This window comes from Falco punctatus (assembly GCF_963210335.1).
Source record: "Falco punctatus genome assembly, chromosome: 6".
Classification (NCBI taxonomy): domain Eukaryota; kingdom Metazoa; phylum Chordata; class Aves; order Falconiformes; family Falconidae; genus Falco; species Falco punctatus.
This window is the reverse complement of record NC_137585.1, coordinates 1,120,957-1,133,746: the sequence shown is the minus strand read 5'-3', so window position 1 is coordinate 1,133,746 and position 12,790 is coordinate 1,120,957. Positions and strand designations below refer to the sequence as shown.

Genomic DNA, 12,790 nt, shown 5'->3' with positions numbered 1-12,790 from the left:
GTCCATGCATCCAGAAACTTCCCAGACCCACCGAAGATGGCCAGCTTTGCTAGTCTTGACCGAGAACCTGCCTATTGCATTTTCTCTGCTGCTTCTCCTGCAGGCCTACAGGGCTCCTCCGTCCCTCTCCTGCCTTCCTTGCCTGGGAGCAGACCAAATCAAATTTGTTCCCCTCTCCTGCCATGCTGTGTCCAGCATCACCTCTGCCCCGTGACCTGCCTGTCTCCCCTACCCTGCCCCCAGTGCTGGGCTCCCTGCAGCAGCCCCCATTCGCACTGATAATACCTCCTCTCCCACCAGAAACGGGGCAGCATCCTCCCCGGCACACCCGTGGCTGCTGGAAGCTGTAACTGGATTTCAGTCCCTCCCATGTGGGCTTAGGGTAGGAAACGAAGCGAGCTTTCCTTCTTCTGTCACCTCTTAACACTCTTTCTCTGAAGCAGCGGTTCCCTTGCTCTGCTTCTGACCAGAGAGGCTGAGCCATGGCCAGCAGCGCTTTTGCCAAGGGAGAGGCAGGTGAGAAGGTGTTCCTCACTGGCGGGTGCAGGACCATCTCCCAAAAACCCTCGCTGCAACAGCAGCCGGCAGGGAGCCACGCACCCAGCAGCAAATACCACCAAATAAACAGCCAGGGAAAAGGGAAGGACAGATGGACAAAAGGGATTCCCAGTCAAGAAGCTTGTTTTGAAGCAGCAGTGGCAGCTCCAGCACGGAGACCTCCCAACACGTGCCCTGGAAGTCATCACTGACTCCCTCCTGCCACGTCCCTTCACCCGCCCCGCACGCTGCTGCAGCCTGCCCACACACGCGGCAGCCCCCCTTTTCCACCAGCACCCCGTCCCCTCGCACACCCCGGATTTTACCCCCCGTCCCTGCCAGCCCGTCCGCAGTCCCCTCCAGTCGCGCGCAGGCGAGTGGGGCTGGGCAGCAGGGAGATCCGCTGCTCCTGCGGCCAGCGGGGAGCATGGCCAAGAGCAACGGCTACAAACGTGGAGCAAGCGCTTTCCCAGGCTCCGCTTGGCCTGCTCCTGTCCTGCTGGGGAAACCCGGCACAAAATCAGCCAGGGCTGATTAATGAAACGCCAGCAGAGGAAGGTGTCGCCATCCATCAGGAAAAGCTGTTTTGCCGGGAGGCCAGCGCAGCGCTGGAGCAGGTGCGGGAGCTCCATCCTTGGTGGCTCTCAGGGCTCAGCCACAGCGACATGACCTAGTGCCGGGACAGTCCTGCTGACAGCGGGGGGCTGGGCTACAGACCCCCAGAGCCTCTTCCCACCAGCACTCCAGCTGTCTCCTGGAGAGGACAGGGCAGTGTGGAGCCTCCTTATTTTTTTTTTTCCTGGCTTCTCCTGCTCAAGCTACTTGCTGGGGTAAAGGATTCCTCCTGACACAGAAGATGGCTGGGGCAAAGGGCCAACTTCTTCTAGCTGCTCCTGAGGAAGCCCAGAGACAACCCTGCTGCCCAGGGAAGCACAACGCTCCTCTACCCCAGCACAACAGCTCCTCCTCCTCATCTTCCCTTCTTGGTTCACCAAAACCCCCGGCACTTCTCCCGACCCTCCAACAGCTCCTGCCCTGAGTTTGCCAGCTCAGGCTCAGCAGTGGCGCTGCTGGACCCCACCAGCTGACGTGCAGAGCTCCTCACTGCAGCGCTTCAAATTTGTGCCCGTAGCCAACGTAAAAACAGACACTTATTCACAAACATGATGCTATTTATCTTGCACAGATTTTTAGGCTGAGAAAGCACTATTGCATTTTCTTACCCTGTGCAAAACACACGGTGGAAATTTCTGCAGCTCAAGTCAGGTACTCACGTGGGACTGTGTCTCTGCTGACCGCACGGTGAAGGGACTGAGCCTCTGCCATTGCCCTTCATAGACAAATCGAGGCAGATTTGCCAGGTGGCTGATCACCTAATAAAATCCCAGACCTTGCCTTGCCTCCCGCGTGAGTTTGCCCAGCTTTAACATCCATTGCCAGTTTGAGGTGCTTCCCCCTCTCCCAGGTCACAGAACCTCTTACTAGCTAATGCATCCTCCTTGCAGCGGTGCTTCGTAGGTGAAACCTGTTCAAATTAGCTCTACAGCTTTCCTCGAGGCTCTGGTTTTTAAGGCATGGGTCACGCTAGCGTGTATATACCCCATCTCCCCGCTCTCCATCCCTCTGAGTGCCCCCCATGCTACCTCCTCCCTTGCACCTCACTGCTGGAGCATTTCACTGTGAACCCTCCGAGTCTTCCAACTTCCAGGATGCTCCACTAAAACCCCAAAACTGGGGAGCAATTGGCACCGAGGAGCAGCTGCCAACAGAAGCTGAGCCATCACCACCCAAACCAACGCCCAGAAACGTCCCTGTCCCACAGCAAAGGAGGGAACGGCTTTGCTTTTTAAAGACCCTGAACACCAGTCCCCAGGAGGGAGTTTTGCAGCCAGGTGGTGCACGTGAAGGCGGTTCTGGGCACTGCAGCCGAGCACCAGGGGCCTCACAGACCTTGCTCCACGCAGCATCCCCCACTGACTCCAGCAGCAGGGCAGGGAGCTGCAGACAGCCCCTCCTCAGGGCTCTCCAACCCTCCCTAGCAGGGATGGACAGCTCAGGGGAGCAAAACCTACCGACCTGGGCTCGGTCATTTATGGATTCAGCCCCTACAAAAGCATGTACATCTCTGTAGGGTTACACGCAACAGCGCACGTGCTCCAGGATCTACTTTTCATACCCCAGCCCCTGAAGCACGCGGCGCAGGATTCACTCCCTTCCCCCGGCTGCAGCCGGACACGAGGCCCCGCGACCGCAGGCTGCCTACCCGGCACAGAACAGGCGTTCCAGCACGTGACACCACTGGAATTAGTGACCGACCCACATTGCTGCCGGAGTCTCTTTCCATGATGCACCGTTGTCCCCGGAAGCCTCCGGTTTCCTCCCCCCACACACCGAGGGCACCTCCCGGGTGGCAGGGGGGAGCTGGTGGCATTCCCGAGGCTGCAGCCAGCATCCTCAGCGTACCCCAGGAGGGCTTCTCCAACAGACTTGCCTCGCCGTGGAGAGGCGTTCGAAGAATCCCCACCAGAATCAAGAACTTACAACGCGCGTGGTGGTTTCGTCCACCGCACTGGCAGCCCTTAGCAGCGAACCTCCCCTCTCCCGCACACCGGCTGCGCCTCACATTGGCCTTCTTTAGCCTAAATAACTTCTACTTAAGTAAGTTGTCAAAATCAATAAGTTCTAATAACAGAACTGCTTGCCCATTTTTTTTTTCTCCAAGTCATTAAATGCCACCCCAGTAACATCTGTGTACAGCGCAGTATCACGACTTCTCTCAACCAGCTTTTAATTTGTAACAGCATTTTTACTCCTCAGACCTGCTTTCAACCCTTGCTTTGCCTCAGTTCTTCCTTCACTTCGCTCTGCTCAGCTCTCACAAACCACATTACCGGCAGCTCCCAGATAAACTACATTAAAGGTACTGGACAATGGCCCAATCGTCACATTTTCCAAAAATCTCAGCTTTCAGGTAACAAAAGATGCCCAGTGCAAGGCGGCAGCTGCAGACACAAGCCCAGTGTGACCAGCAGCCTCGCACCAGAATGCAGAGGGAAGCCACCAACTCGATGGCAGCATTTCACCGCCCCCCTCAACATTCCCTGAGCAGTGCTATGCAGCGGCTGAAATAAAGAGCAGAAGGGGAGCAAGCACCAAGGAGGGCTGAAAGCCGCCTCTGCCTCTCCCCAGCTGTAACAGCAGGTTTGCAGCAAGCAAAGCGTGCAGAATGACGTACAGCAACAGAGGGAAGTTCTGCTGAGGTGGTTAAAGCAGCATCTATTCCCACCTCTCAGAGGGGACCGACATAATTTGCAGATCCATTAGGAACCAGGCAATTACACTGGGATCCCAACCAAGAACATCCTATCCCTGCTGCCGGGGTTATCAAGATAAATGGGTTATCCAGCGCGGTGGGACCCAGTTAGCGTCGCTAACAGGACAGGTTAGCCTCGCTCCCCAAAGGACGGGCTCACGGCTTGCCAGAAGCAAAAGCCCTGCCCGGTGCAAGCCACCCTACAGCTGGAAGATCGCCACACGGCTCCACTTTTGAATTGTACACTACAGTCCTGTATTGCATCCCTCCTAGGGGAACCTCCTAGAACTGGAAAAGAAATGAGGCTGGAGGAGCAGAGGCAGGGCTCAGCCTGCCCCGGAGCCGCTGCTGCCACAAGCCATGCGAGCCTGGTGCAGCGAGGACCCAGCTGAGGGAAACGAGGTGCTGGGCAGAGCTCAGGACTCACCTCGCGAGCACTAAGGGGCAGGCGCAGCAGTGGGACCACCTCCCAGCAACACCAGAACCGCTCAGGTCTGCAGGTCACAGCAACGGTCCGTCTATGCCCAGGAACCAGTTTCCAGCACAGGACGAGGACAGAGGGTTTGTGACCCGGGCGAGCGGGCAGCGGTCGCCCCTCGCAGCACTCCCAGCCAGTTACACCTTGTGGATCTCCTCAGGCAGCTGTGTTTAGCAGCCCTTCCAAGAAATATTTTCCCCTCGTGAATACAGCTGGCTTCTCAACCCGCCTAAGCTTCTAGCACCCACCACACCCTGCAGAAAGGAGGGTCGCAGCTACCCCCACCCCTGGTGTGTTTGACGGGCCCCAGGGTTTTTGTTTACTGGAAAAGAGCAAGAAGTTGCTCCCTGTTCATCTTCTCCATGCCATTAACGATGTCACACATGCTGTAACACTTCTTTCCCAGGCTCCAAGAGGCCTAGGCTCGAGCTGTTCCTCCCACAGAAGCCACCCCCTAACTTCGGGTGTGTTTGTCCTCCCCGATTGCTTCCCAGTGCTACAGCCCTTACTCAGAGAGGGCACCAGCAACACGGGGCTGAAGCGCGCATACAGGGAGGCAATTTTACACAGGGAGGGAACAGTTGTCTCCATTCTGTTATCCAGCAATTCCTTTCCGAATGGCACCCAATATTTAATTAATTTTTCTGAAAGACCCCAGAAAACTTCCTTTGGGTCCTGTATGTCAGGCAACCCAGAGACCTCACCACACAAGCGTGGGATGGGACGGTCGCATTCAGAGGCTCCTCCCTGCCCCGCTTCACTGGGAAGCGTGGGGAAAAAGTGATTGTCAACTATAAGGACATTTAATTAATAGCTGTTCAACACAAAAAGACAAAGTCAAAACCAGAGTTATAAAACACACAGATACATAAGCCCCAAAAAGCGGAAGATAAGACAAGCTGTAACAAAGGCCAAGGGCTCCCGAGATGGTGACAGATCAGACGACTACAGGAACCACTCAAGTGCAACCTCAAAGAGCTTCAGCTGGAAACTTCACTACCAGTAAGAAAGTAAAATTCTTCATGGGGAAGAGCAAATCTCTCACAGGATGTTTGAGGGGAATTGTGGCGTAAAGTTTATCATGCAGTGTTTAAGGAAGATTATGGGAGAAAAACTTACTGTGGGATGTTCAGGGGAAGGATCAAATGAGGGGAGAGGGAGGCATTGAGCTACGTCAGAGAGAAGCGAGCACAGGAAACGGAGAGGAGGGATGAACAGAAGGGGCCAGTCACACAGACACTGGCTGCTGGTCAGCGTGCCTGCCTGCCTGAGCCCCGCACCCGATTCCCACCATCTGTCCTGGCCTCGTTATTAAACTAATCCCTGCCGGCTCCTCTGCACGCACGCACGTGTGCGACCTGCCAGCAAGCCGCACGCTGGCCTAGCCCACAAGTAGGGCAAGAGATGCGAGAGCCGGGTACCGGGCAGGGCACAAGCCTGAGGAGCTGCTGCCAGCGAAACACACACACACAACCCACCAGCACGCTCTCGGTGTGACGGGCCAGGCAAGAGCAGGATTTGGCCTTTTTTGCCATTCCTGTTTGGCGAGTCCCATTTGTGGTTTCCTGGGCACCCGCCACAGCGCTTTTCTTCAGTTTCTGCTAATCGGTCCGTGTCTGGTTGCATCAGCAGCGCGTGTGCGTGTCTCAGGGAGTTCCTGGAGTTCACGCTCAGCCTCACCACTTGCTGAAGCTCATCACATGGGAAAGCAGCAGCCTCATGCGTAGCGGACCAGGACAAAGGATTCCCGAGATCCTACAGTCCACTGCGTTCATCTGTTCTCAACAACAAACACGGGAATAGCGCATCAACTTCTCCCACGAACCCAGAGCCTGGCAAGGAAAACAAAGCAAGGCAAAGCCTCAGGTGAGCTGAGCTAGCAAGACAATTACAGAAACAAGATTTATGCCTCAGGTCCGTCACACACCCAACTTCACACACACTGTGGTGGAACAGAAGCTGGAGAGGGTGCTTGGTAGAAAGTTTATTAACGAAGTGTCTCTAGAGATTTATTCACTAGATGGCAGAACCAAAGAAGAGAATAATCAACTCACACTGGCAAAGGAAAGGGACCTGGGCTGACATTTAAACAAAAGCAGCCCAGACCACTGCCCGTTACGTCTTAAGGAGGAGCAACCCCCTCTAGGTGAACAAAAAGGCCGAAGGAAATAGTGACCATAAGCTCCAGTGGCAATCGTAAGTCATAAGACCAGTGGCAATCCCTGCTGCAGTCTGGGAGGTCAAGAACCAGGAGACTGCTGGGGACCAGCACAAGGCTCAGTCACAGCGGTGGACTGGATCAGCACAGTGACCGCAGGGAACTAGGGACCAGCACAGGCCCACGGGCCCAGGAGGGAGATCCAGCCCTGCCCCAACAAAGCCCTCTGCTCTCCGGCACCACAAACACAGCCCGCACCCCCGCAGCCAGGATTTCAGCTCTCACTGCTTCTTCACAAAGAGAAGCACAGCAGGGCACAAGAACCAAAACCGCCAGAGCGTCAGACAGGAGTGGAAGGGGTTTCTGTTGCAGAGGAGTAAGGGGACGTGGCAGAACTCTGTATTCAGCGTTCCAAGGGAAAAGGCCAAGACTTGAGCAAGAGTATAAAACCTTTAATGTGTCAGTGCACCAGTCCTTGATGCAGAGGGAAAGGAGCAAACAGGCCTATAGCTGTCCCAGGCGTGCAGCGCTGCAGAGGTTCTCTGCACAGAGCAGCAAAGACAGGCGGTACACGCAAAGCTGTGGCAGCCTTTGCGCTCAAAGGAGGGGGCCAACACCTGGGAAAGCAGTTCCTCTCACGCTCTGTTCTGTTTCATCCTATGCCTCTTCTTGGCAGGGGCTTGAGGACGCATCATTTTGGGAGAAGGCCGGCCAGCCTTCAAGGGTCTCCTCTGTGCCTGCAATGAATGTCTCTTCTTCAAAGCAGGCTGTGGTGGCTTCTGCTCTTTGTCAGCTTTTGATCCCTCAAGTTTCTTCTTTTTTGGCTGAGGCTCCACAATGGTATCAGGGACAGTGGATGGAGGTGCTGCTTCCACAGCAGGCTCTTCATCTGAAACAACAGAGAAAGGAGCTGTAAGAAGAACCTGCCTGGCTTCCGCAGGGGAAGCAGCCTGGCAAGAACAGGCCCAGCAGCTCAGCCGAGCTCCAGCACCGGGTTACCTGTCTGTGCCTGGGGGATGGCGTTAGAGAATTTCTTGAACTTGGCAATGAAGAACCCATCCATATTGTGCGTGTGGGGATAGAAACGCCTCGTAGACTTGAGGGAGGGGTGGAAGCGACGGTCTTTGAACCTGGAGGAGGAAGCAGGGTGAGAAATGATAGAACACCTCTGCTCAAACCTGGCCACCAAGGAGCCTGCGCAGCTTGTGACCCGGCACACACCTAGTGAAGCCTTCCTTGCCAAAGTCCAGGCCTGTGGCCACCAAACGAACGTTGCGTTTCTTCAGTGCATAATCCACAACCCACTCATTCTCCTCCACCTGCCAGAAATTAAGCATTAGGATCCGAAGCTCAGCAGTCCTCTGAGTGGGAGATGACCACAGCAGAACGTGGAAAGGACTTACCATGATAGAGCAAGTGCAATAGACAATGTAGCCCCCTGTCTCTGAGGCAGCATTGACTGAATCTATTGCGCTAAGAATCAGCTCCTTCTGCAGATGAGCACAGCGCAGGATGTCTTTCTCATCCTGAAAGAGAAAGATAGGTTAGTGTGCCAGAGGGGCACAGGGAAGCACTCCAGGCCTCTGCTGTGGACGGAGGGATGACAGGAGAGGAAAGCACGCATGATATAGAAGGTTCCAAAGTCTTCTGCAAAACTAATCTCAAAAAAAACTGGCTCTGGTACAACATGCAAAATAGGAAAGAGAAGGAAAAATATATCAGTGTCTCCACTGCAAGCATCTCTGAGAACAAAGCTGTCCCAAAGTCCTTCCTCTTGTGACTCATACTTAAGTCCCCATCTTGTGTCCCCACTGGCCACTCACCTTGTTGGTTTTGACAGCAGGATCCTTAGAAATGACACCTGTTCCACTACAAGGAGCATCAAGCAAGACACGGTCGAACCCTCCAAGCACCTACAGGAAGACGTACGTTTGGAATTACACTCACAGGCAGGGACTCAGAATAAGACTAAGACTAGAAGGGGAACCAGAAGACTAGGAAGGCAGCAAGGATCCCTTGCTCCTCCCTGTCCACCTTCCTGTCTCCCTGTCAAGTAACAAACACACTCCTCAGCAGCTTTGCTCATCCTCTTGTGACAAGTGGCTTTGGAGAACACCCATTTAACTAACGGGACAGCACAGCAGCTCTAGGTAAGCAGGATAAGGACACCCCAGCACAGGCAGGAACGTACCTTGGGGAACTGGCGTCCATCACAGTTACTCACTACAGCATTGGTGACTCCCAGCCGATGCAAGTTCCCTACCACACTATGCAGCCGCTCGGCATTGCTGTCATTGGCCAAGATCATACCCGTGTTCTTCATTAGCTGAGCTGCCAGAGGGCAAAACACATCAGCAAGGGGCGGCAAACCCCCTGCACTTTTGTCCGCAGGGAGAGCCACCCCTCTCCTTTCCCCAGGTTCAGTCCCTGCCTCTGTCACCCCTTTCTGTATAGACGAGTGAACTCGTCGCTTCACAGGGCACCCCTCCCAGCCTCCCCACCAGGGGCTGCAGGGCGGTACCTATGTAGCTGGTCTTGCCTCCTGGGGCACAGCACATATCCAGGATGCGTTCGTTCTCCTGTGGAGCCAGAGCCATGACTGGGAGGAGACTGGAGGCTCCTTGCAGCATGTAGTGCCCAGCCAGATACTCAGGGGTGGCACCTAGGCAGGGAAGGCAGAACAAAGTGCGATGACACGCAAAAAAATGGGAGTCAGGAGTGGGTCAATGGAGCCCTACAACACGAAGGGTGATCTCACCAATGGGCACAGAGGAGTCATAAATAACAAGCCCCGTTTTCGACCACTTCCCCAAGGGGTCGAGATTCACACCACGGTTGATTAGAGCCTGCAAGACAAGGAGATGGGACTGAGATGCTGTCCCGTATGACAGGCGGTGCAGGAGACAACCACAGGCTCCTGCTCACCTGTGCCAGGTCCCGTCGCCGCGTCTTGAGTGTGTTGGTGCGAATGGTCACAGGGCGGGGAACCTCATTAGCTTCCAGGAAGTTTACCAGCTGGGTGGAAGACAGGACAGAGAACAGAGATAAAAACGAAGGCCCAGGAAGGCAGCTAAATCCTCATCAGTCAGCAAAGATACAGGCAGGGCAGGATCCTACCTCAGGGAGTGGGAAAATGTCCATAAGCTTCATGAGCAAGAAGTCGCTGTAGGAATAATAGGCAGCCATGTCCCGGCGCAGCAATGCAAGGTACTCTTGTCGCGTGTGTCCTTCCTCCCGCTTCGCCCCAAAGTCCTGCAGCACCTCCATGTTGCCCTTGATGCGCTGGTGAATGATGTGCAGGTCAGGCGGCTCAGCAGGTAGAAAGACCATTAAGGAACCACGAACAGCCAACAAACTTGCACACGCACAAGCTCTTCGCAAGCACAATCAGTCATGCAGGACTCCTGCATCACAGCACCCGCACCAGAAAGGCTCTGTTGGAACAGACTGTCATCAGACCTCAGCAGAGTGGGGATTCACAGGATGGGACCGGACAAAAAAAGTTCACAAGGCAGGAGCTACAAGGTATTTACAAGAATTTGTTTAGTTACTTTAGATAAACAGAAAAAACTAGGAAAAAGACAACAAAAAACATCTTCTAATGCTGAAAACAATACCTGTGGCAGAAAAGAGACTAGAAGTTCCCCAAGGGCAACTACGGGGTACAGAGGAGAAGGAGAAGAGGCAGGATTAGATGTACTGGGGGGAGGAAATCAAAATCACTAAAGCCCAAGAGCAAGTACTTTGGGTGCTGGAATTGCTGTCATCAGAGGCTCTAGCAACGGGTTAGACAAACACCTACCAGGAAAATCAGGGTACAGAGGAACAAACTACTGATAAGATACCCACATGCACTCAGGGCTAGAAAGGAAACCGGGGCAGGCTCCAAGCTCTGTACAGGGCCCAACAGATTTCCTAACTGCGCTGTACAGAAGCACAGCATTGTATACTATCTATTTGGGCAGCTCATCTAAAATACCTCATCGCGCACAGAATGCTCTTGCTGAGCAACACTCATGATGAAGTCCAAAGGAAGCCCTTTAGTTGTATCCAGGCCCCGTGCTGCTGCAGGCACATGGCTTATGGATGTCACAAATAAAAAGGATATCCTCTCTCTCAATCTGTTCATTAGTTGGCAGTTTAAACTGCTCATCTATATCCAGGTTGAGCTGCAGATCTGGGCCCTCTTCCTCCTTCTGTCCCGTTTTCTGCCCCCTTGCCGCCTCTGCCATCTCCTCTTCCTCCTCCTCTTCACTGTCATCTTCACCAAGGCTTCCCCTAAGGACAAAGAACAGGACAGATGTTTTACAGAAGAACAGCATCACACAGGTACTTCACAACTACCATTTCTTAGATGGCAAAAAGGACAGAAGAACAGACAACACATGCTCCTTGTCTAACCAGGAAAGACACTGCAGGCTGGCAGTATTATCAAAGCCTTACCTATCAGAATTCTGCTTCAGGGCAGCTTTTTCAATAGGCAGCAACTAAAGAGAGACAAAAGAATAATGAAGCAATATCCCCAGGTACCCCCTTACTTCCCAGCATCTGTGAAATTTATCTGTTCTGTTTAAAAAAGCAACAAACAAAAGCACCAAATATTATCCTGGGATCAGCTGCTAAACTGGAAATTGTTATTGTGAAGGGAAGAAGGGGAAAGCTCTCTGCCACCTCACCATCCACCCACCCCTTAGTAAAGTCACTCTTGTTTCCCCAGGCCTGACGGGTCTTTTCAGCCAGCAAAGCCAAGTATTTCTTGCATAATTAAGGGTAAAAAGCTCCTACCTCTTCCTCCTCTGATGATGAAGTCACACCATAATCATCCACCATCTCATCGCTGCTCCCATCCTCCTCCTCCATCTCCCAGCTGCCTCCTTCCACCTCACCATCGCTGGATAACTCCACATTGTTTCCTTTAGATGGGATTTTCTTGGCTTTGGCTGGAGCCAGCCATTTTGAGTTGCCATCACTGAAGCCAAAGCGGCCACGAGTGGTTTGTCCCGCTGCCTTTACAGCACGTTTCTCCTTCTGCGGGGATATCTGCTCTTCAGCTACAGGCAGATGCAGCGGTTAAAAGTTAGGCGTTATTCTCAGAAGCAGCTGCCCTGTTTTTTCAGTTGTGATACAAGAGACCTTCACCCTAGGGCTGAGCTGCCTGGCCAAGAGAAGGGATTCCTTGCTTTCCACTTCGGTTTTCTCAATCGTAAACAAGGGCATGTTACCACCTCTACTCCAACAAAGCTTTAAAGAGAACTAACTAGAGTTACCAAAGAAAAACGTGGCCACAAAGTTCTTATAGTGTTTGCCCTGACGTGTTACGGTACCCCCCTTCCCAAATCTATTGTCCATCCTTCCCTCCTCCTGCTGTGACACCTTCCTATGCGCCGTGGCCTGAAAGGCCTCAGCCGCCCAACCTGCCTGCGACAGCAGCGGCGACCCGGGAGCGGCACCATGGACCGGAGCGTCCTGCCGGCCTGTCCCGCGGGCAGCACCGCCGCCTGGCACGGCGGGTCTGGCAAGCAGGAAAAATTCGTTTAAAATAATAAACCCCCCCACCTGTCTCGAGTCATATAAAAAAAAAGGGGGGTGGGGGGGTGGTCTGGGGGGCAGCAGGACAGGCTGTCTGCGGGAACGCCCCACCCCGGCCGGTACTCACCTGCTGGCTCCTGGCCCGCTGCTCCTCCTCCTCCTCCTGCTGCCCCCCGGCGCCCCCCGACCGGCGCGGCGCTGCCCGCTCCCAGCCGCCTCTTCGCAGCCCTGCGGCGAGAGGGGAAGCGGCAGTGAGCTCCGCCCCGGCCCCCCCGGCCCCCCCGGCCCCCGGCCTCACCTCCTCCGCCCGTGGCTGGAGAGCTTCTTCCTGCCGGGCTCCGGCTCTGCGGAAAGACACGCGGCCGTCAGGCGGCCCGAACCGGCAGCGCGGCGCCGGGCCGGGCCGGGCGGGGCCGGACTCACCTGGCGGCAGGAAGCGGGCCAGCTCCACCTCCGCCCCGCACTGCTTGCGGGCCTTGCGCCCGGGGCCGCGCTTCTCCTTCCTGCTGGGGTCCAGCCTGCGGCCCATGGCGGCGCGGCCCCTCCGGCGGCCCCGGGCCCGCCGCCACACGTGCGGGCCGCCTCTGGCCCCGCGCATGCGCCCGCCGCCGGGCCCGCCTCCGCCGCGCTCCCATTGGCTACCGCCGCCTCTTCTGCTCGCTGAGTGGATGCGCCCGGTGACGTCAGCCGCCCGGAGGCCGCCCCCAGGGCCCGGGCCCGGCCGGCCTGAGCGGGGAGCGGGCGGGGCGCAGCCGGCAGCCCCAGGTGCCCCCCG

General features: G+C 55.2%; 1 protein-coding gene across 1 annotated transcript; it reads right to left on the bottom strand.

The window, feature by feature from the left end:
- Positions 1 to 6,917: 6,917 nt before the first annotated feature.
- NOP2 (NOP2 nucleolar protein) lies at positions 6,918 to 12,627 on the bottom strand. The gene is made up of 16 exons (XM_080391065.1): positions 12,439 to 12,627; positions 12,314 to 12,359; positions 12,143 to 12,243; positions 11,272 to 11,537; positions 10,930 to 10,973; positions 10,595 to 10,764; positions 9,604 to 9,803; positions 9,412 to 9,501; positions 9,245 to 9,332; positions 9,008 to 9,148; positions 8,678 to 8,817; positions 8,310 to 8,399; positions 7,890 to 8,012; positions 7,708 to 7,805; positions 7,486 to 7,616; positions 6,918 to 7,375 (listed from the first exon to the last, which is right to left on the bottom strand). Exons 1-16 carry the CDS (start codon positions 12,611 to 12,613, stop codon positions 7,122 to 7,124), a joined length of 2,157 nt encoding a protein of 718 aa, XP_080247191.1. The 5' UTR covers positions 12,614 to 12,627; the 3' UTR covers positions 6,918 to 7,121.
- Between the last annotated feature and the right edge of the window lie 163 nt (positions 12,628 to 12,790).